This window comes from Chrysochloris asiatica, unplaced genomic scaffold, assembly GCF_000296735.1.
Source record: "Chrysochloris asiatica unplaced genomic scaffold, ChrAsi1.0 scaffold00078, whole genome shotgun sequence".
Taxonomy (NCBI): domain Eukaryota; kingdom Metazoa; phylum Chordata; class Mammalia; order Afrosoricida; family Chrysochloridae; genus Chrysochloris; species Chrysochloris asiatica.
The window spans coordinates 8166155-8189501 of record NW_006408596.1 but is presented as its reverse complement, the minus strand read 5'-3'; the positions used below and the strand labels follow the sequence as shown (position 1 = coordinate 8189501).

At 40.5% G+C, this 23347-nt stretch overlaps 1 protein-coding gene across 1 annotated transcript in view; it reads left to right on the top strand.

Annotated features, from left to right (window-relative positions):
* Window positions 1–23347, top strand: part of CCDC60 (coiled-coil domain containing 60) — a 257290-nt gene that overhangs the window by 113030 nt on the left and 120913 nt on the right. Inside the window, exon 2 of the mRNA XM_006865505.1 lies at window positions 12270–12349. Coding sequence (XP_006865567.1) covers window positions 12270–12349 — 80 coding nt within the window. The remainder of the gene's footprint in view (window positions 1–12269; window positions 12350–23347) is intronic.

The window sequence follows — 23347 nt, the reverse complement described above, 5'->3', positions numbered from 1 at the left end:
CATATATTACAACAAAATGTGCAAAGATCTGGAGTCAGATAACCAAAAGAGAAGAACATGCTCAGCATTTCTCAAGCTGAGGGAACTGAAGAAAAAATTCAAGCCTTAGCTTTCATTTTTGAAAGATTCTCTGGGCAAATTACTAAATGATGCAGAAAGCATCAAAAGGAGATGGAAGGAATACAAAGAGTCACTGTACCAAAAGGAATTGGTTAATGTTCAACCATTTCAAGAGGTAGCATATGATCAAGAGTCAATGATACTGAAGGAAGAAGTCCAAGGTGCATTGAAAAAAATGGCAAAGAACAGGGCACCAGGAATTGAACGGAATAAAAATTGAAATCTTTCAAGAAAGTGATGCGGCACTGGAGGCACTCATTCATCTATGCCAAGAAATTTGGAGGACAGCTATCTGGCTGACAGATTGGAAGAGATCTGTATTTGTGCCCATTCCTAGGAGAGGTGACCCAATGGAAGGTGGAAATCATCAAATAATATATTTGCTATCCCATGAGAGTAAAATTTTACTAAAGGCAATACAGAAATGGCTGCAAGCATACACTGACTGAGAACTTCCAGAGGTTCAAGTCAGATTTTGAAAAGGATGTGGAATGAGGGATATCATTGCTGATGTCCAATGGATCTTGGCTGAAAGCAGAGAATACCAGAAAGATGTTTTTACCTGTACTTTGTTGACTACACAAAGGCTGTTGATTATGTGGATCACGAACAGCTATGGACAACATTGCGAAGTATGAGTATTCCAGAACACTTAATTGTGCTCAGGGGCAATGTGTACATGGACCAAGAGGCAGTTGTACGAACAGAATATGGGAACAGTGAATGGTTTAAAATTAAGAAGGTGTGCGATAGGGTTGTATTCTTTCACCATACTTATTCAACCTGTATGTTAAGCAAATAATCTAAAATGCTGGTTTATATGAAGAAAATGTGGCATTGGGATTGGAGGAAGACTCATTAACAACCTGTGGTATGCAGATGATACAACTTTGATTGCTGAAAGTGAAGAGGTCTTAAAATACTTAGTGATGAAGATCAAAGACCACATTGTTTTCTTGACATTGGATTGCATCTCAATGTCAAGAAAACAAAAATCCTCACCACTGGACCAATAAACAACATTCTTATCATTGGAGAAAAGATTGAAGTTGTTAAGGACTTCATTCTTCTTGGATCAACCATCAACACTCATGGAAGCAGCAGTCAAGAAATCAAATGACGTATTGCATTAGGCAAATCTGCTGCACAAGACCCTTTGAAAGTGTTGAAGAGCAAAGACGTCAGCCTGAGGACTAAGGTGTGCCTGACCCAAGCCATGTTATTTTCAATAACCTCATATGCATGTGAAAGTTGAACAGTGAATGAGAAAGACCATAGAAGAACTGATGCATTTGAGTTATGGAGTGGAGGAAAATATTGAAAGGACAAACAGATCTGAGTTGGAAGAAGTGCAGCCAGAGTGTTCCTTGGAGGCCAGGATGGCCAAATTTCATCTCTCACACTTCGGACATATTGTCAGGAGGGAGCAGTCGCTGGAGAAGGATATTATGTTTGGTAAGGTGGAGGGTCAGAGAAAACGTGATCAATACTAAGAGGGTGCTTTCATAAGTTTCAGGGGGAGGGATTCCATTATCTTTTCATTCCATATTTCCACAAACTTTCTGAAGTCCCCTCATGCTATTAGTAGACAGCATTGGCAACATTTTACAGATGGGATAACTGAGTCTCAAGGTATAGCCAAGCTTGCCCAAGACCACCCAGTTCCTAATGGATAGAACCAGTTTCCACTCCTTCCTACCACCCCCCGACCCCATTTCTCAAAGGTCAGGTTAAACCAAACTGCTTCCAAATGTTACTATCGAAACAGTCTAGTACATGAATGGGGCACTCATGTGGCGCTGTAGGATAAGCACGTGACTGGTCTCTCTGAGTCATAACAGACTCCATGGCACACAACAACAACAACAGCATGAATACTAAATGACAGTCCACCTGCCAGAAAGCCGTCCCTGCCTACGGCTCCATTGAGAGTCTGTCTGACGCCCCATGTTTATCATGTTTCAACCTCATACATTACAAGATGTTTCTGGGCATTTCTCAGGGTCCTGCCTCTAAGACTCATTTGCAGATCTGTCAGGGAAAGGGCACTGTTCACACATTCTCTAGGAGAAGTGGGGGGGATGGTAGGGGGCATATTGACATTGTTGTCCAGGAAAGGAAGGATGGAGTCATCACCCATCCTTTCCCCATCCCCCAAAGCAGTGAAAAAACTGAAAACCTGTAAGGTCAAAGGCACATCCCTGGGAATAAGAACAGAAATTAAAATCACCTGCCACCAGTCGCAAACAGCAAAGCCAGAGGGACATACACAGAGTTAGGGATGGAATCACTCTTGGTTTCTATTTGCTCCTAATTTTTGAGATTTTCCTGATTTTCTCCAATATGCACTAGTGAGTTTTATAACCAGAATAAAATCTCAGTGCAAATCTGGACTTGTACTACAGATGTATTATCTGGGTAGGAAGACACACTTATCAGTATCTGTGGGAAGGCATGAAGGGCATTAGCTTTATCAGTGATAAGGACCATATGGCGTGTGGAACAACATAGGACAGATAAGTTCTGATGCGAGGAAGAGGAGGTCATCTAAGAAGTTCTGGAATATATAGTACTTCCTATTGTTCTGTAGGAAACAGGTTCTCAATATCCTAGAAACATGGGTTTTGACAACAATTTTGAGAAAGAAAAGGAAAATCCCCACATTCTGAATACACAGGGTCAGAGAAAAAGAAGAATATCTCCAATGAGATGGATTGGCCAAGTGGCAGCATCGATGCACTCAAGCATGGCAACAGTAGTGAGGTTGCCCAGGATCTGGCAGTGTTTTGTTCTGCTGTGCATAGAGTCGCTATAAGTCAGTACCGACTAGATGGCACCTAACAATAACAATATCCAAGCCATGGAAAATTCTGGAAGCCTTAGGAACAAAACATAAGGAATATCCAATTACCATCTGCACAGCCTTAATTAGAGACAACTTTATAGTTCAAAAACAAGTGGTCAGGGCTTGGGGCTGTGGTATTTGCATGAGCTGTAATCATACCCTTTTACTTTTGGCTCACATTTCCATTTTCTGCTCCCGATAGGGGGCTGATCTTGCAAACTACATTTCTCAGATGCCTTTGCAAACGAACTTCCAGGTAATTTCAGCTAATAGGAGGGACTGGAGGAGTTCTGGTGTGGTGCTGTAGGCTAAAGCACTAGACTGCGATGTTGGTTTGAACCACAAGGTTGGCAGTTCAAACTCACCAGCTGCTCCTTGGAAACCCAATTGGTGAGAAAAAAGGCCAGGAAGTTCCACCACGGAATTTTTCTATCACAATGCACCTGCTCATTCTATGAGGATAGCAAAGGCAACCTTACCCCAGCCTCTCTCAATCCCTGATCTTGCTGCTTCATATTTCTTTTTGTTCCCCAAACTCAAAGAACATTTAAAAAGAATACTATTTGAGTCCCTCAAGGATGCCAAAATTTCCGCGTTGATGTGATGTGAATCGAATAGCACAGAATTCGTTGGGGAAGGGTTGTTGTTAAATGCCATGAAGTCAGTTCCAACTCACAGTGACCCCTGTACACGGTTTCTGAGAAGCAACTGGTAGGTTTGAGCTGCTGACCTTGTGGTACGCAGTGGAAACACCAGTCTTTATACAGACTGAGATGAAGAATATGTTGAAAAACAATAGCTTCACACTTCAATTTTTTTCTGTTAAATTAATCTGCGATTTTTATAGTAATACTTTTTTTACTTCCCCTCATATATATGTTTCCAAAGATCGATTTAAATATATAATTGGTTATCAAATAATACAAATTTTTATAGATGTCGTGACATAAATATCAAGTCTGTATGATATAATACTTTTTACATTTTCATTTGAAGTTATATCACATCACCACCTTTCCAAGGAGTCAGATGGTATGGTGATTACGCACTCAGCCGTTAGCACAAAGGTCTGCAATTCAAACCCACCAGCTGCTCTTCAGGAAGAAGACAGATATGGCAATATGCCTTTGTAAAGACTATAGGTGTGGAAAGCCTACGGGGCAGTCCTCTACTCCATGGGGTTGTTATGAGTTGGAATCAACTCCTTAATGTCCAATGATGTTCATAAAAGTCCTGACAACGAAAACTCCCCAGTCCAATACTTATTATTACTGCTGGCTTATTATTATTGCAATTCAACAAAACCGCAAGGATCACGATTTCCTGAGCATGCACTGAAATGCCGACATACTTAGGGGGCTTGGTGGGCCTCATCCTATTTAACCCAGAAGCAAGTTCTACTGCTCTCATTTGCGGCATCAACTGTGGTCAATACAAACTCACTCTTACACAATGGTGTGTATTCCTGATGCATGGACAACCACCCCTTGGTAACACTGGGTATGAAGAGAAGTTTGAAAGAGGGCATTAGCAGAGTTGTTTCAGGAGGTGGACAAAACTTGCGATATTGAACAGAGTGACAGAAACCCGATTGTCACAGGGAGTAGGGTTCCAATATTGTATTTTCAAATGGTCTGGCAAGTCATGTAAGTGACTAGTTTTTCTTTGTTCATGACTATGTTAAATGCATGAAGAAGCCTGAAAAGCTATCTTAGAGTGAGTTCTACACCTATTTCATCCCTCTTTCTTGAGGAAAGCTCATGGCTTTGTTACCAGTTTGCATGTGGTGTATTGTGGTGTGGTGTGGTGCTATAGTATAACAACAGAACTGCGAACCACAAGTTCAGCAATTCAAACCTACCAGCTGCTCCTTGGAAACCCTGTACAGGTCGCTATGAGTTGGAATCAACTTGACAGCGCTTAACAGCAATATTGACAAGAGCAAGCTATATTGTCGATGCAGTCATTCCTAATATTAGTTAAAGAAATACAAGTTGTAAATGATTCCAGTATTTCGTATCCAGCTGAGCTTACTCAACACTGTCTCAGATCAATTTTTTACAATCCCCCATAACTCCATCTGGTCCTGTCAAGAGTCACAGTCTCGGAAACCCTGTACAGGGTGGCTAAGAGTGGAAGTTGACTTGATGGCAGGGGCTTTGGTTTTCTGGGTTTTATAGTTTATTGAAGGACCCCTGGAGGCACAATGGTTAAGCGCTCAGCTGCTAAGCACAAGTAGGTGGTTAGAGCTCACCAACTGATCCACAGGAAAAAGGTGGGGCAGTCTGTGTCAATAAAATGACAGCCAATGTATAGCTAATGTCCACCCATGTAAACTATCATATAATTCACAATAAAACATTAAATTAAATAAGACGACAGCCTTGGAATCCTATGGGGCAATTCTCCTCTGTCCTGTTGTTGTTAAGTTTTGTGGTGTCAGTTCCGACTCATAGCAACCCTGTATAGGGTTCTCAAGGGGCAACTGATGGCTTTGAACTGCCGACCTTGTGGCTTGCAGTTCAGTGCTTATCCTACAGCACCACACCAGGACGCCTCCTTTGTCCTCTTGGGTCACTATGCGTCAGAATTTGACTCAATGTAGGTGGACAAGAAGGAGCTGATTACAAGAACTCTGGGGATTTGTTATAAACCCTTCACCCTTAATTCAGGGTGCTTTGCTTGGGAACAAGAACTGAGTAACACAATAGAAAAGTGGTTGAGAACCAGACAAGCAGTGATGGCCATCTAAGCCAATTCTAGTTCACAGCACCCCTCCAGGGCAGGGTAGAACCGCCCCATAGGATTCCCAAGGCTATAAATCTTTACCAAACATTTTATGGAAGAATGCCACATTTTCTCCAACACAGCAGCTGATGGGTTTGAACTGCTGACCTTTTGGTTACCGGTCAAGGGCAAGAACCACTGTGCCACCAGAGATCCTGAGAATCAGGCAGTCAGTAATATTCTCTTCCCTCCAAATCAGACTCTCACTCTCTGTCCCTACCAACCTTGCTGCAAGCACCATTCAACTTGGCACAGCCACACCATTCAACTTGGCACACCTCACTTTCTCCTTCCTGTTGAAAGACTCCGAGAGCAGGTACCAGCACCGCAGCCCAAGTTCCTTCTTATAACAGGTGGGTGATGGAGATAGCAGACACAGTGAGGGACCACGCACCATCCCACATATCCATATTAACTCCTGGTATCTTATCTCCACGGCCCGCCACCTGTTTTCTCACTACCTGTGGAAAAACACTTTCCACACAGTGATACCTACCAGTCAGACTGTGCTTAACCTTTATTTTCTCTCTTAATTTTCTGTTTTTGTTTACAGGAAACCAAATAATAATTACTAGAGAGTAATAGGAAATCCCCTGGTGGATTGCTAACTGAAAGGACCACAATTCAAATGCACCAGCCCACTCCACAGGAGCAAGATGACTTGCTGCTCCTGTAAGGTTGACTGCCTTGGAAACCCGATACAGGGTCGCTATGAGTCAGAAGACTCCATGTCAGCATTTTTCTGGATTTATATGTTTACACATAGATTAAGAAAAAGAGGAAGAAAACCACAAAACACTGCCATAAACTCACTCCCCAAAGATAACTGCTTTTTACCTGGGTGTATGCACAGATGTCATTTTCAAAAACCAAAAGGGGAATCATGCTATATATGGTAATTCATGTATTATTTGTGTCCTAGGGCTCCTGGTTTGACTCTGTAAGATCAACACTGGGCTGCAAACCATAAGGTCAGCAGTTCAAACTCACCAGGTGCTCCTTGGGAAACTTATACTGGATTTCTATGAGTCGGAACTGGATCAACAGCCCTAAACAACTTAACAACAGGGCTTTCATAGCAAATTACCAGAAGCATGGTGACTGAAAACAAGAGACATGCTCAGGAGGGCAGAAATGCCAAATCCAGGCATGAGCAGGGCTGTTTTATTCTGGAAGTTCTGAGGGAGGCTGTTCTAAGGTTCCCTCCTGCTTTCTGGTGACTCTCTGTAAGCTTCTTGTCTTGTAGATGCATCACACCATTTCCTATCTCTGTCTGCACACTGTTCTTCCTCTATGCCCCTCTGTACCCTCTCCTCTTCTTATAAGAACACCAGTCATTGAATTAATGGCTCACCCTAAATCCAGTATGATCTCATTTCAAGATCCTTAACTAGTTACATCTGCAAAGACCCTATTTCCAAATGAAGTCACAGTTAGAGGTTCCAGGTAGATAGGAATTTTCTAGAGGGAAACCCATTGTCATCCAGTCTGTTCTAACTCATAGTGACCCTGTGGGACACAGTAGTGTGCCTGCACCATAGGACTTACAAGACTCATTTTTACAGGAGCAGCTTTCCACATCTTCTTCCCAGTTTTTTTTTTTTTTTTTGGGGGGGTGGGGGTAGGGAGCACTTTGTAAAGTGTTTTCTTACTTAAAATACTCAAACATCTCCGTATATCACGTTATATTTACATAATTATATTATCATTACATTTAATCACTGCTTTAACTATTCCATTGTTCAGATGTACAGTAATCCATTGAATCTGCCTTTTATAATAAGATGTATAGGTTGCTTCCCATACTTAGCTATTACTAGCAGCATTCTTTTGAGAAGTTTTGTGGCTACATTGGTTTGCCCATACAGGAATGTTCCTTCAGGATATTTGACAGCAAAGGAATTCCTAGACCTAAGGAATTTGTAAATTATCTGCTATGCACTAACAAATTACCCTTCAAAAAAGTCATCCTATGAACTTGACCTTTACTTATGGATGTAGTAGCTCAAAATACCAACTGACAGGAAAGGAGTCCTCACATCAAGGACCAAACCTATCCTCTCTATACACAGGGTTGATAGGGACAGGCAACTTAGACATTGGCTACCTAAAATGGGTGTGTGGGGGTGGGGGTACCTATAAAGGCATGAAGTAGCTGACTTACAGGTTTCCAAGAGGGAGTTTAGTTTCAGAGTGTGCGGTGGAAGGTAGAATCCCCACTGAATAGTTTTCATCTTGTCTAGAGGGTCTGGTGAAAGGAGATGGGGATAAGATTCTTATGATTCAATAGTAAATAAGTCTGATAATTGTTAACATAACTAATTACAGTTGTCACAACTTAATGGTAAGAGTTTTGTAACATAAAAGGGGAAGTAGTTAATCGAATATTCCAGGTCCATCAAGGGAGAAGAGTATGAGTGGAATGTGAGACCCTATCCAGCGAAGCAGCGACACCAGAGATGGAGACAGAGATGATGACATGGAGAGAGAGAGCAGCTGAGGATTCTATAGACACAAGGAAAGAAAAAGGTTATGTGCTGGCGGCCAGGAGGCAAGCTTGTAGAATGTGCCCTTGGGATGTTTAAATGATTATATATATATTCCTGAGTGTTTTTGTGTACATCCAAAAACAAACAAACAGAGGAAATAGAAGCAAATGCTATTGAACGATGATGCATAGAGGGGATTGTAATCATTGCAATGAAATGAAATACAATAGGATGCGTGCAAAATTGATGTCCTCCCTTGTAAACTATCACTCAATTCACAAAAGTTTAAAAAGAAAAAAAAAGGCATCATAGCATATATATCTCTCCCCAGTTTCATCTGAGTGTGCCAATTTCCTCATTATTTCTTGGCATTTCTTTTTATTAAAAAACAAATCCTAATATTGCAGGAATTAATTTTAAGACAGGATAATCCATATCATATTCTGATTATTATTTCCCCACACTTTGGGCTGCAAGAGTGACTTTTATATTAAAATAAAGTTAATTTAACTCTCTTTCTTACGATGATTTGGTATCAAACTGTGTAATAAATTTTAGGTATTGTGCGCTTTCCCCTGTGTCTCATGAAGGCAAATGAGTAGAGGAGGGAAAGAGAAGCCTATGAACAATTATGTGATTAAAGTACTTAGAAAATCTTACTACCTGGTCCTGGTCCTGTCCTCACAATTGTTGCTGTTTGCGTCCATTGCTGCTGCTGCTTGCTAATCCATCTCATTGGGGATCTCCCTCTTTCACTGACCCTCCACTTTACCAGTCATGATGTCCTTCGCCAGGGACTGGTTCCTCCTTACAACATGTCCAAAGTTATCTGTGATGAAGTCTCACCATCCTCCCTTCTAGGAACATTCTAGCTGTACTTTCCCCAAAACAGACTTCTTTGTTCTACCAGCACTCAGCAGTCCATGGTACTTTCAATATTCTTCACCAACATCTTAATTCAAATGCATCTATTCTTCTCTGGTCTGCCTTCTCCATCGCCTACTTTTCACATGCATATGACATCATTGAAAATATCATGGCTTGGGTCAAGTTCACCCTAGTTCTCTGTCTTTACTCCACTTTACTGCTGTCTTTACTCTAACAATTTCAAGAAGTCTTTTACAGTAGATTTGACCAATGCAGTAGTTCATTTGATTTCTTTACTGCTGCTTTCATGAGCATTGATCCAAGTAAAATGAAACCCTTGACAACTTCAATCTTTACTCTTTTTATCATGATGTTGCTTATTGGTCCAGTTGTGAGGTTTTCTTTTTCTTACGTTCAGGCATAATCCATACTGAAGGCTGCAGTATTTGATCTTCATTAGTAAGTGCTTCAAGTCCTCTTCACTTCCAGAAATCAAGGTTTGTCATCTGTACATTGCAAACTGTTAATGAGTCTTGCTCTAAACCTGATGCCATATTTTTCTTCATCTCGTCCACCTTCTTGAATGATTTGCTCAGCATACAGATTGAAAGAGTATACCAAAAGGCTATAACCCTGACACACACCTTTCATGATTTTAAACTACTCAGTATCCCCCTTATTCTGTTCAAAAGACTGCCTCTTATGTACAGATCACATATGAGGACAATTAAGTGTTCTAGAATTTCCATGTTTTATAATGTTATTCACAGTTTGTTATGATCCACGAAATTGGATGCCTTTGCAAAGCCAATAAAACACAAGTGAATATGTTTCTGGTATTCTCAGTCAAGAACAATCTGATATCAGGTATGCTATTCCTCATTCCAAGTCTACTTCTGAATCTAACATGAATTTATGGCAGTTCCTTATCTATGTGCTGCTATAATCATTTTTAAATTTATCTTAAGCAAAATTTAAATTGTTTGTGATATTAATGATATTGTTTGATAATTTCCACATTCTATCGGGTCATGTTTCTTTGGAATAGGCACAAATATGGATTTCTTCCAGTTGGTTAACCAGGTAACTGTCTTTTCAATTTCTTGGAAGCGCCTTTAGTGCTGCATTGACTGCATTTGGCGAAGTCCATGTGTATAGTTGCCATTTACGTTGTTGAAAAAAGGTATTTGCAATGAATAATTTGTCGGTCTTGTACATTTTTATCCTGCTTTCACCATCATATCTATCACCAAGGCCATTATTTTACAACCAATCCTTCCTTTTTGTTTCTAACTTTCCCATTCCAATCACCATGTTTGATCAATTTCAGACAAGTAGAAATCTTCAGTTTCTTGATTTTTGGCTTCAGTAGTTGATATGTAAGGAGGTCTGATAACGTAGTGGTTACAAATCTGGCTGCTAACCTCAGGGTCAGCGGTTTGAAATTACCAGCTGTTCCACAAGAGGAAGATGAGGCTTTCTGCTCCCGTAAAGATGTACAACCTCAGAAATCCTGTGCAGCGTCGCTATGACTCCATGGCACATAACAACAACAGTTGATATGTAATTATCAACTTTTTAAAATATATAATTGTAATTATCATATGCCTACAAGGAAGACCACTTTATAACAAAGTAGGTATGTGAATATTATCCTATCATGGCAACACTGCACTTCACGAATAGCTCTTGAAAGGTTCTTTTTGGCAATGAATGTGATGCCATTTCTCTTCAATTTGTCATTTTGGGCGTGGCAGACCACTTGAATGTCTGATTCAAAATGGCCCAAACCTGTCCATTTCAGTTCACTAATTGCTTAGGATATTGATCTTTCTACATTCCATTTCGTTTTTGCCAAGTTCCAATATTCCAAGATTCATGCTTAGTACATTCCATGTTTCAATTATTTATGGATGTTTACAGCTATTTCTCATCTTATTTTGAATTGTACCACATCAGCAAATGAAGGTTCTGAAAGTGTTGCTGCTTCCACATCAATATGATCAACTTTGAGGAGGCAGCTCTTTCCCAGTCATATTTTGAGTGCCTTCCAACCTGAGGGGGTCCATCTTTCGGCACTACACCAGACAGTGTTTCACTGATGATTCACAAGGTTTTCAGTGGCTAGTCTGTCTTAATCTGGAAGCTCTGCTTAAACTGGTCCACCGGGGGTGGCCGTGCTGACATTGGAAATACCACTGGCATAGCTTCCAGGATCGCAGCAACAGGCAAGTCACTAAAATGCAACACACTGACAGATGAGTGGTGGATAACAATAATCAGTGTTTAATTCCTTGCTTTACTTTGACTAAAGCGCTGGCGTGGCACTGTGGGATAAAACACTGGACCACAAGGTTGGTTTGAACTACAAGGTTGACAGTTCAACCTCACCAGTCACTCCTTGGAAACCCTCTACAGGGTCGCTGTGAGTCAGAACCAAGTAAGCACTTAACAACAACAAAGTACTGATAATGAACCTGTTGCTATTAAGTCAGCTCTGACTCACAGCAGCCGCCCTACACAACCTAGCAGAACTATGGAGTCTTTACAGAAGTAAACTGCTGCATCTTTCTTCCAAGGAACAGCTGGTGGCCTGACTCCGCCAGCTTTTCAGTTAACAGCTGAGCTCTCAACCACTGAGTCACCAGGATCCTGGCTAATAATGTTAAATGCCATTGAGCCAGTTCCAACTCATAGTGAGCGTGTAAGTATAGGATTTCGAAGGATTGGCTGGTGTGCCTGAACTGTCAACCTTTTGGTCAGCAGTCAAGTGCTTATCCTACAGCTCCACACCAGGACTCCTTGCTAATAATAACTGTCATTTATCAAGTGCCTGATATGTAGGGAAATTTGTGATTCAGTCTTCTTGACAGGGAAGGAATTGTTCTACAAGAAATGGGCACAGAGAGGTTGAGTTATTTGTCTAAGGTCACACAGTTGGAAATAAGGCAGAACTAGAATCAGAGTTCAGTTCTTCCTGACTCCAAAGTCCTGGTCGTTCCCCCTGTGCAGCACATCCTCTCTATGGTGTCGGGACCTCTCATACCTGGGTCACACATTCCAGGTGAATGCAGGAACCCCTGGATATGAAGGCTGACTCATCTGTAACAGCAGTACTTATTAACACTCTTTTTCCATTTCCTTTCTTGGTTTTCCATCAGGTCCCAGACAAGCCACTGAAAAGCTTCAAGTACATGAACAAGGAAATAATAAACCTCAAAAAAGACCTGATACGGAGCCGGTAAGTGTGCCCACAGCCAACCTGCCGCAGGGTGGTGGTTATAAGCTTTGTCCATGCCAAATTCCTCAAAGTCTAAACATGATGCAGAAGATTTATGGGAGGACAACCTTGTAAGGGGAGTCCCTGGGTAGCTATGTGCTTGACTGCTAATCAAAAGGTTGGCAATTTGAGATCACCCACAAGGTGCCTTAGAAAAAAGACTTGGTGTTCCACTTCTGAAAAGTCAACCATTGAAAATACTAAGGGGTACAGTTCTACTTTGACACACGTGGGATCACTGACGTTGGAATCAATTCAACTGCTACTTTTTCTTCTTCTTGTTTATGGTGCTGCAGGTTAATGCGTTGGACTGCAAGGTCATTTTGAACTGCAAGGTCAGCAGTTTAAGCTCACCAGTTGCTCCTGGGAAACCCTATACAGGGTTGCTATGAGTTGGAACCAACACAATGGCACATAACAACATGGTAGCGATGAGCTGGAATCAACTCAAAGGCAGTAGGTTCTTTTGGTTTATAGTAAAACACTTCATAATGGGGTGTTACTCCGGGTGCGTCACTCTAAGATCAGCACTGGACTGTGAACCGCAAGTTCAGCAGTTCAAACCCACCAGTTGTTCCTCAGAAACACTAGAGGGTTGCTATGAGTCGGAACCAATTCCGTGGCAATTAACAATAGCAACTGAAAGTCAACTACTGCTACAAAGTCAGGAATTGGCCTCACCCCCACCCCCAATGCTAACATTCAGCAACACACCACAGGGACAAGCCTCACAACTTATGACTCTTGGATTTCCCAGTAGAACAGAAGGGCTTCATTAGAAGACAAGAAAAGACAAGGCATGCGTTGGTAAGCTAAGTCTGTCACTCCTGCTAATCGCATTTACCATGGCTCTGACACAAGCTCGAATCGAACACCCTTATGGGACAGGCTTAGCCCACCCAGCTGTGGACAAGAAGTAGAATGCTGTCAAAAGCAGAGAGAAAAGCCACAAGAAAGGATATAGGAAATGACAGTAAAATGCTTCATCTGGCCACAGTCCTGGTTCCTACTGATGTTTAAGGAACTAGTGATTCCACTTCAGAAGGAAACGCCCTGTTTGCCAAGGGAAGTCACCTCTCCAAGAAGTGCACATCTCGTAGCTCCATCTCCCAGATTTAAGGAGGCAAAGTATGGTCACACACTACCTAACATCCATTTGGGTAGTATCTGTATATCCCTAATTTCAAAAAGTCATAAAGGAGCTCTGGTAGCACAGTGGTTATGAGTTGGGCTGCTAATCTCAAGGTCAGCAGTTCGAAATTACCAGCAGTTCTGAAGATTAAAGAGGAGACTTTCTGCTCCCATAAAGATTTACAGCCTCAGAAACCCTATACAGGGTCGCTATGAGACAGAACCAACTCCATGGCACATAACCATCACCATCATCGGTTATAATAAAGTTCAGAAAGCCCCATTAGAACACAACAGCTTCCCACATGTAACATGAATAGCTCATGTCTCTTGTATACAAAGCAATTTGCACTGCCAAGCATTTAAGGATACAATACATATATAATCTATATGGCACATAACAACAACATGTATGTTTTGATAGTCACAACATATGCCTGTCTTATCAACTTATATATGTACCGAACTTCTTCTGTTTTAAAAGTTTCATATAATAGTGATGCTTCAACTCATGAATCATCCAATCTCGTTTCTAGTGCATCTCTTGAGTGTTGTAGCACTCTCTCGAATTCATGGTTCCCAAATGCAGTAAAACCAGGGCTAGTGATAGCCGTAACAGAAGACAAAGCAGAAGTATCGATTTGCAAATGAAGTAAGAAGATATTAAACAATAGAAAAGTGGAAAATCTGTGAAAGCTACTGCTCAAAATATAGGCATGTCACACTCAACAATCACTGTGATCCTCAAAAACAAAGAAAAAAAACTTTCCAAGCTGTTAAAGATGAGCTCCCATGAAAGCTACAAGGCTACAAGAGGGAATCTATCAGATATGCAGAAATTGTGAATTACGTGGATTGAGAAACAAACACAAAAATGAATCTCTCTCAGCATAGTGACAACCACTACTAAAGCAAGAAACTTGTCCAACTTGGTTAAAGAACAAACAGCACCAGGCTATGAAACGGTGTTCACACAACATCCAAAATCATGTACTGTCCTACTTCACAAAACAGATCATGGATGTTAAGCAACACCCAACTGTATTAGCAACGACTATGGTCCTCTCTTCACACTTGTTTTTCAGAGTTTTTAACCTCTTATTAGTAGAGTCTTGGTGTGGCGCTGCGGGCTAATGTGCTGGTCAAACTGCAAGGTCAAACTGCAAGGTTGGCGGTTCAACACACCAGGTGCTCCTTGGAAACCCTATGGGTCCGAACCAACTCGACAGCATTTAACAACAACAAAGTTGAGGTCTCTTGGGGATTGCTAAACAAAAGATTGGCAGTTAAAATCCAGCTAGCAGTGCCACAGAAGAAAGACCTGGCAATGTGCTTCCATAGGAAAACCCAATGGAGCACAGTTCTCTGAAACATACGGAGTGGCCATGAGGATGCTCTCCAGGAGTGATTTTATTGTTGCTGTGGTTTTTTGTTTTTATTAGAGTCTTGCCCGCCTTGAGCCGAGCACCTTAACTGTCTCCTAGATTTCTATTTAATAATGCAGCCCTCTTATAATTCAATTCTATCATCCCTGGTTTCATGGCCAATTTAACATGATGCTAAAAAGAATAAAAACCAAACTGCTTTGCTTCTCGCCTGTTCCACCAGATGTTCGGTGGCACTAAGCAACACGCTGCTCATTTACTTGCTGAACTTCTCCTAGCTGAAGTTTACATTTTAAACATCTGCACACACCTAATTCTTGGTTGAGGCTTGATGCTGGTGGCATATTTTCCTCCAAAGCTGTCCGAGCTTCTTAATGTGAATGTTTTAAGGAAAATAAGATCTCTCCAACTAAAACAACAATGACAAAAGCCTGAACCTGAAGCTATGATTCACCCATCGACAAAGGTTAGTTGCTGTTAAGTGCCACCAAGTCAGTTCTGACTCATAGCGGTCCTGTATAGGGTTTCCGAGGAGCAGTTCATAACGTTTGAAATGTCGACCTTGTGGTTCACAGTCCAGTTCTGTTCCTGCAGCACCACACCAGGCAACTGTGAAGAAACAGTGACAAATCACCGCCCCACCCCTAGCAGACCTCAGCAGACTACAGACGTCGCAAGTGCTTACAAGGTCTGGAGGCCTTGCTTTCCTGCTGCCTTTGGTAGACAGTGGAAGCAAAGCAATTAGGAGTAAGAAAGGGGATATTCTGGTTAAAGAAGAAGTTACATTTTTTGTGCTGGTGTAGGCACATCTTGCATAGCTCTCTGTGCTCATTCTTTTGTTTCTCAACTAAGATTCATTAAGAGCCAGGTTATCACCAGGTATACTGAAGAGACAGCAATGAACAAAACAGACAAGACTCCTGTCCTCAATGAGTAAGAGATAATGATTTACATTACCATAGGAATAAAGACGATGATCAAATTAGCAAAGAAGTCAAGAGGATTTGGTGGGGTTATTGGTAATGTGCTATGAAGATAATCAGACATGGTGATGAGCGCATGGTGACGGCAGGAAGCTACCACTTCAGCTGCAGTGGCTGGGAAAGACCAATCCTGTAAAGGAGACACTGATGCTGATTGCTGAGCAGTAAGAAACAAACATTCACATAAAAGCATAGGGGGGGAAAGAAGTAGAGTATTTCAGAGGAAAACAGGTGAATGTGTGGGAAATAAGGAGTAAAGTGGAAATGTGGGTTGTTACTGTGGTTAAGTCCTGTCGAGTCCATTCTAACTCATAGTGACCACATGCACACCACAACAAAGCAATGTCTAGTCCTGTGCTTTGTCCAATGTCTAGACACATTGTTGCTGCCATGTGTCAATCCATCTCATTGGGAGTCTCCCTCTTTTGCGCTGACCTTCCTTCTCCCAGATGTATGGACTGGTCCCTCCTAATAACATGTCCAAAGTATGACAGATGAAGTTTCACCATGATGGCTTCTAAGAAGCTTTATGGTTGTATTTCTTCCAACACAGTTTTGTTTGTTCTTCTGGCAGTCCATGGTACTTTCAATATTCTTTGCCAAACCTATTCCTTAAAAGCATCAATTCTTGTCTAGTCTTTCTCATTCACTGTCCAACTTTCACATGTAACTGAGGCAACTGAAAATACCATGGCTTGAGCTGGCACACCTTACTTCTTGAACTGACATCTTTGCTCTTTAACACTTAAAAGAGGTCTTGTGCAGTCGATTTGCCTAATATAATACATCATCTGATATCTTAACTGCTGCTTTTCTAAGTGTTGATTGTAGAGCCAAGCAAAATGAAGTCTTTCACAACTTCAATCTTTTTTTCCATTTATCATGATATTATTTATTGACCCAGTTGTGAGGAAATTTGTATGTTATTTTTTGGTGTGTGTGTGTTTTTTTTTTTTTACATTGAGAAGCAATCCATACTGAAAGTTGTGATCATTGATCTTCCTCAGTAAGTATTTTCAAGTCCTCTTCACTTCCAGCAAGCAAGGCTGTATCATCTGAACATCAAAAGTTATTAATAAATCTTCCACCAATCCTGATACTACAGTATTGTTCATATAATACAGCTTCTTTATTATTTGCTCAGCATCCAGATTGAAAGTGTGGTGAAAGGATACTACCGTGGTGCACACCTTTCCTGATTTTAAACCTTTGAGCACCCCCTTGTTCTGTTGAAGAGATTGCCTCTTGGTCCATGCACAGGTTCCTCATCAACTCAATTAAGTGTTCTGGAATACCCATTGTTCACAATGTTATCCACAGTTTGTCATGATCAACACAGTCAAAAGTCTTTGCATAGTCAAAAAGGCAAAAGTATACATCTTTCTGGTATTCTCTGCTTTCAGCCAAGATCCATCTGACGTCACCAATGGTATCCCTCCTTCTAAGTCCTCTTCTGAATCTGACTTGAAGTTTTGGCAGAGTGCTGTTGCAATCGATTTGGAATTATCTTCAGAAAATTTTCACTTGCATATAATATTAAGGATACTGTTCAATGATTTCCTCATTCCATTGGGTAACCTTTCTTGGAATGGACACAAATATGAATCTCTTCCAGTCAGTTGGCCAGGTAGACAAGTGATAACCTTCAGTGCTAAATCAGTTTGTTGAAACATTTAAATTTATATTCTGTCCATTGCTGGAGCCCTATTTTTTACTCGTGCCTTCTTCAATGCAACTTGGAATTCTTCTTTCAGTATCATTGGTTCTTGCTCACATGTTACCTCTTGAAATAGATAAGCATGGAACAATTACTTTGGTATACTGACTGTGTATTTCTTCCATCTTCTTTTGATGCTTTCTGCATTATTGAATACTCTGTCCTGGTGTGGTGCTGTAAGGTAAGCACTGGACCGCAAGGTCAGTTTGAACTACAAGGTCAGCGGTTCAAACTCATCAGCAGCTCCTTGGAAACCCTATGCAGGATTGCTATGAGTCAGAATCAACTCAACGGCACTTAACAACAACAGCAAGAATCCTTCAATATGGCAACTCAAGGATTGAAATTTTCTTTAGTTCTTTTTGTTTGAAAACGCTGAGTGTGCTCTTCACTTGTGGTTTTCTAACTCCAGATTTTTGCACGGTTTGTTATGATTGACTTTGTCTTCTTAAGGTGCCCTGTGAAATTTTCTGTTTAGCTCTTTTACTTCTTCATTTCTTCCTGTTGTTTTAGCTTCTCTGTGCTCAAGAGTATGTTCCAGAGTGTCTTCTGACATCCATTTTAGTCTCTTCTTTCTTTTTAATAACATTTTGTTTTCTGCATGTATGATGTTCCTGATGCCATTCCACAACCCTTCAGGTCTTCCCATCATTTGTTAGTCTAATGCATCAAATCTGTTTTAGAAAAGGTCTCTAAATTCAAGTGGGATATATTCAAGATCATATTTTTACTCTCATGAATTTGTTTTACTTTTCTTCGGCTTCAGCTTGAACTTGCACCTGAACAACGATAGTCTGTTCCACAGTTGGTCCCTGGCCTTATGATACTGAGCTTCTCCATGGTCTCTTCCCTCAGATGTAATTAATTAGATTCCTGAGTATTCCATTTGTTGAGATTAAAGTAAATATTGCATGTCACCTTTTATGTTGTTGAAAAAAAGGTGTTTGCAGTGAATAAGTCATTGGTTTTGCAAAATTCTATCATGTGAAATGTGATGGAACAACAAAAAGGCCAGTGTGGTTGTGTGAGACAAATAGGAGATGACGCTGGGCCGGCAGGGGGTGGGGGACGGAAGCCAGATTAGACAGGGCCTTGTAGGCCATGATGAAACACTAGGTTCTAGTCTAAACACAGTGAGAAGCCATTGGAAGGTTCTGAGCATGAGAACAATGTGATCTGATGTTTAAAACAACACTGCATCTACTGCACTGAATAGAGAACAGTCAGACTGACAGATGGCAAATCACAATAGTTCAGATCAAAGAAAAAGCAGTGACTTTCAGAGAATTGGATCAATTTAGGATTTATTCACAGATAGTGCTACAGTACAAGGAGCTCTGGTAGCACAGTGGTTACGAATCAGGCTGTGAACAGCAAGGTCAGCAGTTTGAAACTACCAGCTGCTCCGCAGAAGAAAGATGAGGCTTTCTGCTCCCGTAAAGACTTACAGCCTCAGAAACCCTGTTCAGGGTCACTATGGGTCGGAACCGACTCGACGGCACTTAACAACAACAACAACAAAATGCTACAGTACAGGTTAATGGATGAGATGTGGGACCTGAGAGGACAGGCACCTTCAATATACTAAAATGACCTGTTTGCATCTCTGTCTTCCTCAATCAGAGGAAGGATCTGTCCTGCATTATCAGTGTGGACTCTGTCATGTTCAATGTCCAGGTTCTGAATGAGTAAAGGTTTGCTGACGGAATTAATTACTTCTCTGGTCTACTCCTGGAAGTTAGCTGTTATAAATCAGAGGAAAGGTCATACATTAACTTAGAAGAGAAACTGAGTAAGGGAGGAGGGCTTGTGTATAAATCTGCGGGGTAAGTCAGTAGATGGGATGGATGGGTTATTGCTTGAGGTCTTCTAGGTGAGCCTGCTGATCTTGTACTCATCCACTGAAGCAGGGGTGTCTACTCTGGCCTATCAGAGACTAATGGCTAGAACAAGGAAATGATAATGTTGTCTATGTAGACATATGGATAGACTATTCTCCCTGACAGCATTATACTTCAAAACACATCATGAAATGTTCTTTTTGACAATTAATGCAACATTATGCCTCTTCGATTTGTCATTCCCAGCATAGAAGACTATACGAAAATAGCCAATATCAGTCTACTTCAGCTCACTAATGCCTAGGATATTGATCTCTATGAATTCCATTTCAAAATTGGTCTTCCATTTTTTCTAAATTTATACTTTGTATGTTCCTCATCCAATTATTAGTGTTTGCATCTGATGTGCTATATTGAACACTAATAACCAAAGACCATATGAATTGTGGGAAGACAACAAGAATATCATACATGAAGAAAGCAAAAGGTCACTTAATACCAAGAGAGAAGAGCATGAGCACACTGTGGGACCATATCCAGAGAACCAGAGACACCAGAGATGGAGGCAGAGGTGATGGCTTGGAGAAATAGATCAGCTGAGGACTTGAGACTCATGGAAAGATAAAGGCTGTGTGCTAGCAGCCAGGAGGCTGGCTTTGGTTGCTTAAATTATTATATATCCCTGAGTGTTATTGTGTACACCAAAAAGAAAAGAAACAGAGGGAATAGAAGCAAATACTGTTAAACGACGATGCATGGAGAGGATTGTAATCATTGCAATGAAACAAAAAACAATAGGGCAAAACCGCTGTTCTCCCATGTAAACCATCACTCAATTCACAATAAAAACTTTTAAAAAGGAGGGGGTCATTTAAAAGACAGGAAACAAAGAAAAGCTTAAAGTGGATGTCAGAAGAAACTCTGAAACTTTCTTTTGAATGCTAAAGCAAATGGCAGACATGATGAAGTAAAAGTACTAAACAAAAATTTCAAAGGTCAGCAGGCAAAGTAAAAGTAAAACATTACAATTAAATGGGAAAGAACTAGGAGTTAGATCCCAAAAGGGAAGAATACATTCAGTATTTCTCAGCAGAAAGAAGTGGACAAAGGCTCATGCTTCAATTTACAATGTTGAAGGATTCTATGCTTAAAATGTTGAATGACACTGGAAGTATAAAAAGAAGATGAAAGAAAAACACCAGAGTTGCCGTACTGAAAAGAATTAGGCAAGGTTAAATCATTTCAGAAGGTAGCATATGGTTTTCAAAGAAGTCCAAGCTACACTGAAGAAATTGGTGGGTTTTTTTGTTTTGTTTTGTTTTGTTTTTTTGTTGTGTTGTTTTTTTTAAAAAAAAAAACAAAAAACCAAGGTTCCAGGAATTGATGAAATAACAATTGAGATGTTTCAACAAACAGCTGCAACACTGGAAATGCTCACTAATCTATGCCAGGAAATTTGGAAGACAGCTACCTGGCCAACCTTCTAGGGAAAAATACACATTTCTGAAAATACCAAAGAAAGATAATCCAATAGAATGTGGACATTATTGAACAGTATCATAAATATCACATACAACTAAAATTTTGCTGAAAATAATTCACAAATGGTTCTAGCAGTACACCTACAGGGAACTTCCAGAAATTCAAGCCGAATTCAGAAGAGGATGGAGAATGAGGGATATCATTACCGATATCAGATAGATCTTGACTGAAAGCAGAGAATACCAAAAAGATGTTTACCTGTTTTTTATTGACTGTGTGTGGATCACAACAAATTATGGATAACAATTCAAAGAATAGGAATTCCAAAGCACTGAATTGTGTTCATGTGTAGTTTCAGCACATAGATCAAGAGACAGTCAACTGAGAGAAAGGCCGCGTGCTGGCAGCCAGGAGACAGGCTTGTAGAATGTGCCCCTTGGTCATTTAAATGATTATGTATTCTAGAGTGTTTTTGTGTACATTCCAATCCCCCCAAAAAACAACAGAGGTAATAGAAACAAATACTGTTGAATGATGATGCACAGAGGAGATTATAATCATTGCAATGAAATGGTGAGTGTAAAACTGATGTTCTCCAATGAAAACTATCACTCAATTCACAATCAAAATTTAAAAAAAAAAAAAAAAGAGAGTGAGAGAGAGACAGTCAACTGAACAGAACAAGAGAATACTCCATTATTTAAATTCAGGAAAGGTGTGTGTCAGAGTTGTATCCTTTCACCATATTAAAGAATCTGGACTAGATGAAAAATATATAGCATCAGGATTGGAGGAAGACTCATTAACAACCTGTGATATATATATAATACAACCTTGCTTCATGAAAGTGAAGAGGACTTGAAGAACTCACGATTGCCTATGATTTCATTTTACTTGGATCCATAATCAATGTCCATGGAAACAGCAGTCAAAACATCAAATGACATTATTGCATTGGGTGACCTGCTATAAAAGACCTCTTTAATTTGTTAAAAGGCAAACATGTCACTTTGAGAACTACAATGCACCTGACCTAAGTCATGGGTCACTTCATATGAATGGGAAATCTGGACAATGAATAAGGGAAGACCAAAGAAGAATTGATGCCTTTGAATTGTAGAGTTGATGAAGAATACTAAATATATCATGTAGAGCCATGAGAATGGATAAATTTGTCTTGGAAGAAGTACAGCCAGAATGTTCCTTGGAAGTGATGATGAAGACTTTATCTCACTTACTCTGGACATGTTATCAGGAGGGACCAGTCCCTGGAGAAGGCCGTCATGCTTACTAAAGGAACAACAAAAATAAGGAAGACCCTCAACTGACACCATGGCTGAAACAATGGGTTCAAACATAGTAACAATTATGAGCAAAGTGCAGGACCAGGCAGTGTTTCGTTCTATTTTATGTAGGGCCACTGTGAGTCTGAACCAATTAAATGGCACATAACAACAATTTCGTCCTACAAATGATTCTGTTAATCCTCAGGGTTTACCTCAATGGTCAGTATAGAATTGTTGTTAAGTGCTGTTGAGTCAGTTATGACTCATAGCAACCCTGTATAGGGTTTCCAAGGAGCAGTTGATAGGTTTGAACTGCTGACCTTGTGGTTCATAAACCAGTGTCTATCCTACAGCACCACACCAGGAGTATTGGTATAGAATAGCCACTCAATAATTATTTGCTGAAGTTTATATTTATATATTTGTATAACAATTTGTATTCTTGTTTAACAATTATAGGGCAAAATTGTTCTTGTTATGTGCCATTGAATTGGTTAGGATTCATTTGTATAAGGAGTCCTGGTGTGGTGTGGGTTAATGTGCTGGACTACAAAATTGGTTTGAACTGCAAGGTTGGCGGTTCAAGCTTACCAGCTGCTCCTTGGAAATTCTGTACAGGGCCATTATGGGTTGGAACCAATATGACGGCTCTTAACAACAATAGTATTTGTATAACATCTTAAAATCTTCCCTGAGGTAGGCAGGTCTTATTGATCCGTTTCTTGAATGAGAAAACTGAGACTCAGAGAAGTTCAGAGATTTCCTTGGTGTCACTGTATCTTTCAGCTACTGCTGCTTAACAAACAACAATAAAACTCAGTAGCATAAGACAACATGCAATTATTAGTGCTTATATGCATTATTCATACCTATCCTATAGGACAGAGTAGAACTGCTCCTTATGGTTTCCAAGACTGTAAATCTTGACTGGAACAGACAATATATGGTCACTGAGTTGGAATAGACTTCACAGCAGTGGGTTTGGTTAGGGGTTTATTAGCAACATTACTGCTGCTGAGTCTGTGGGTCAGCTGAGCGTTCGTGTGTGTCTGTAACCAACTGAGGTTCAAGTAGGTAGCTCTGCTGATCCTGGCTGGATCCTCACATGTTTAGAGGTCAGCAGGCTGTTAAGAA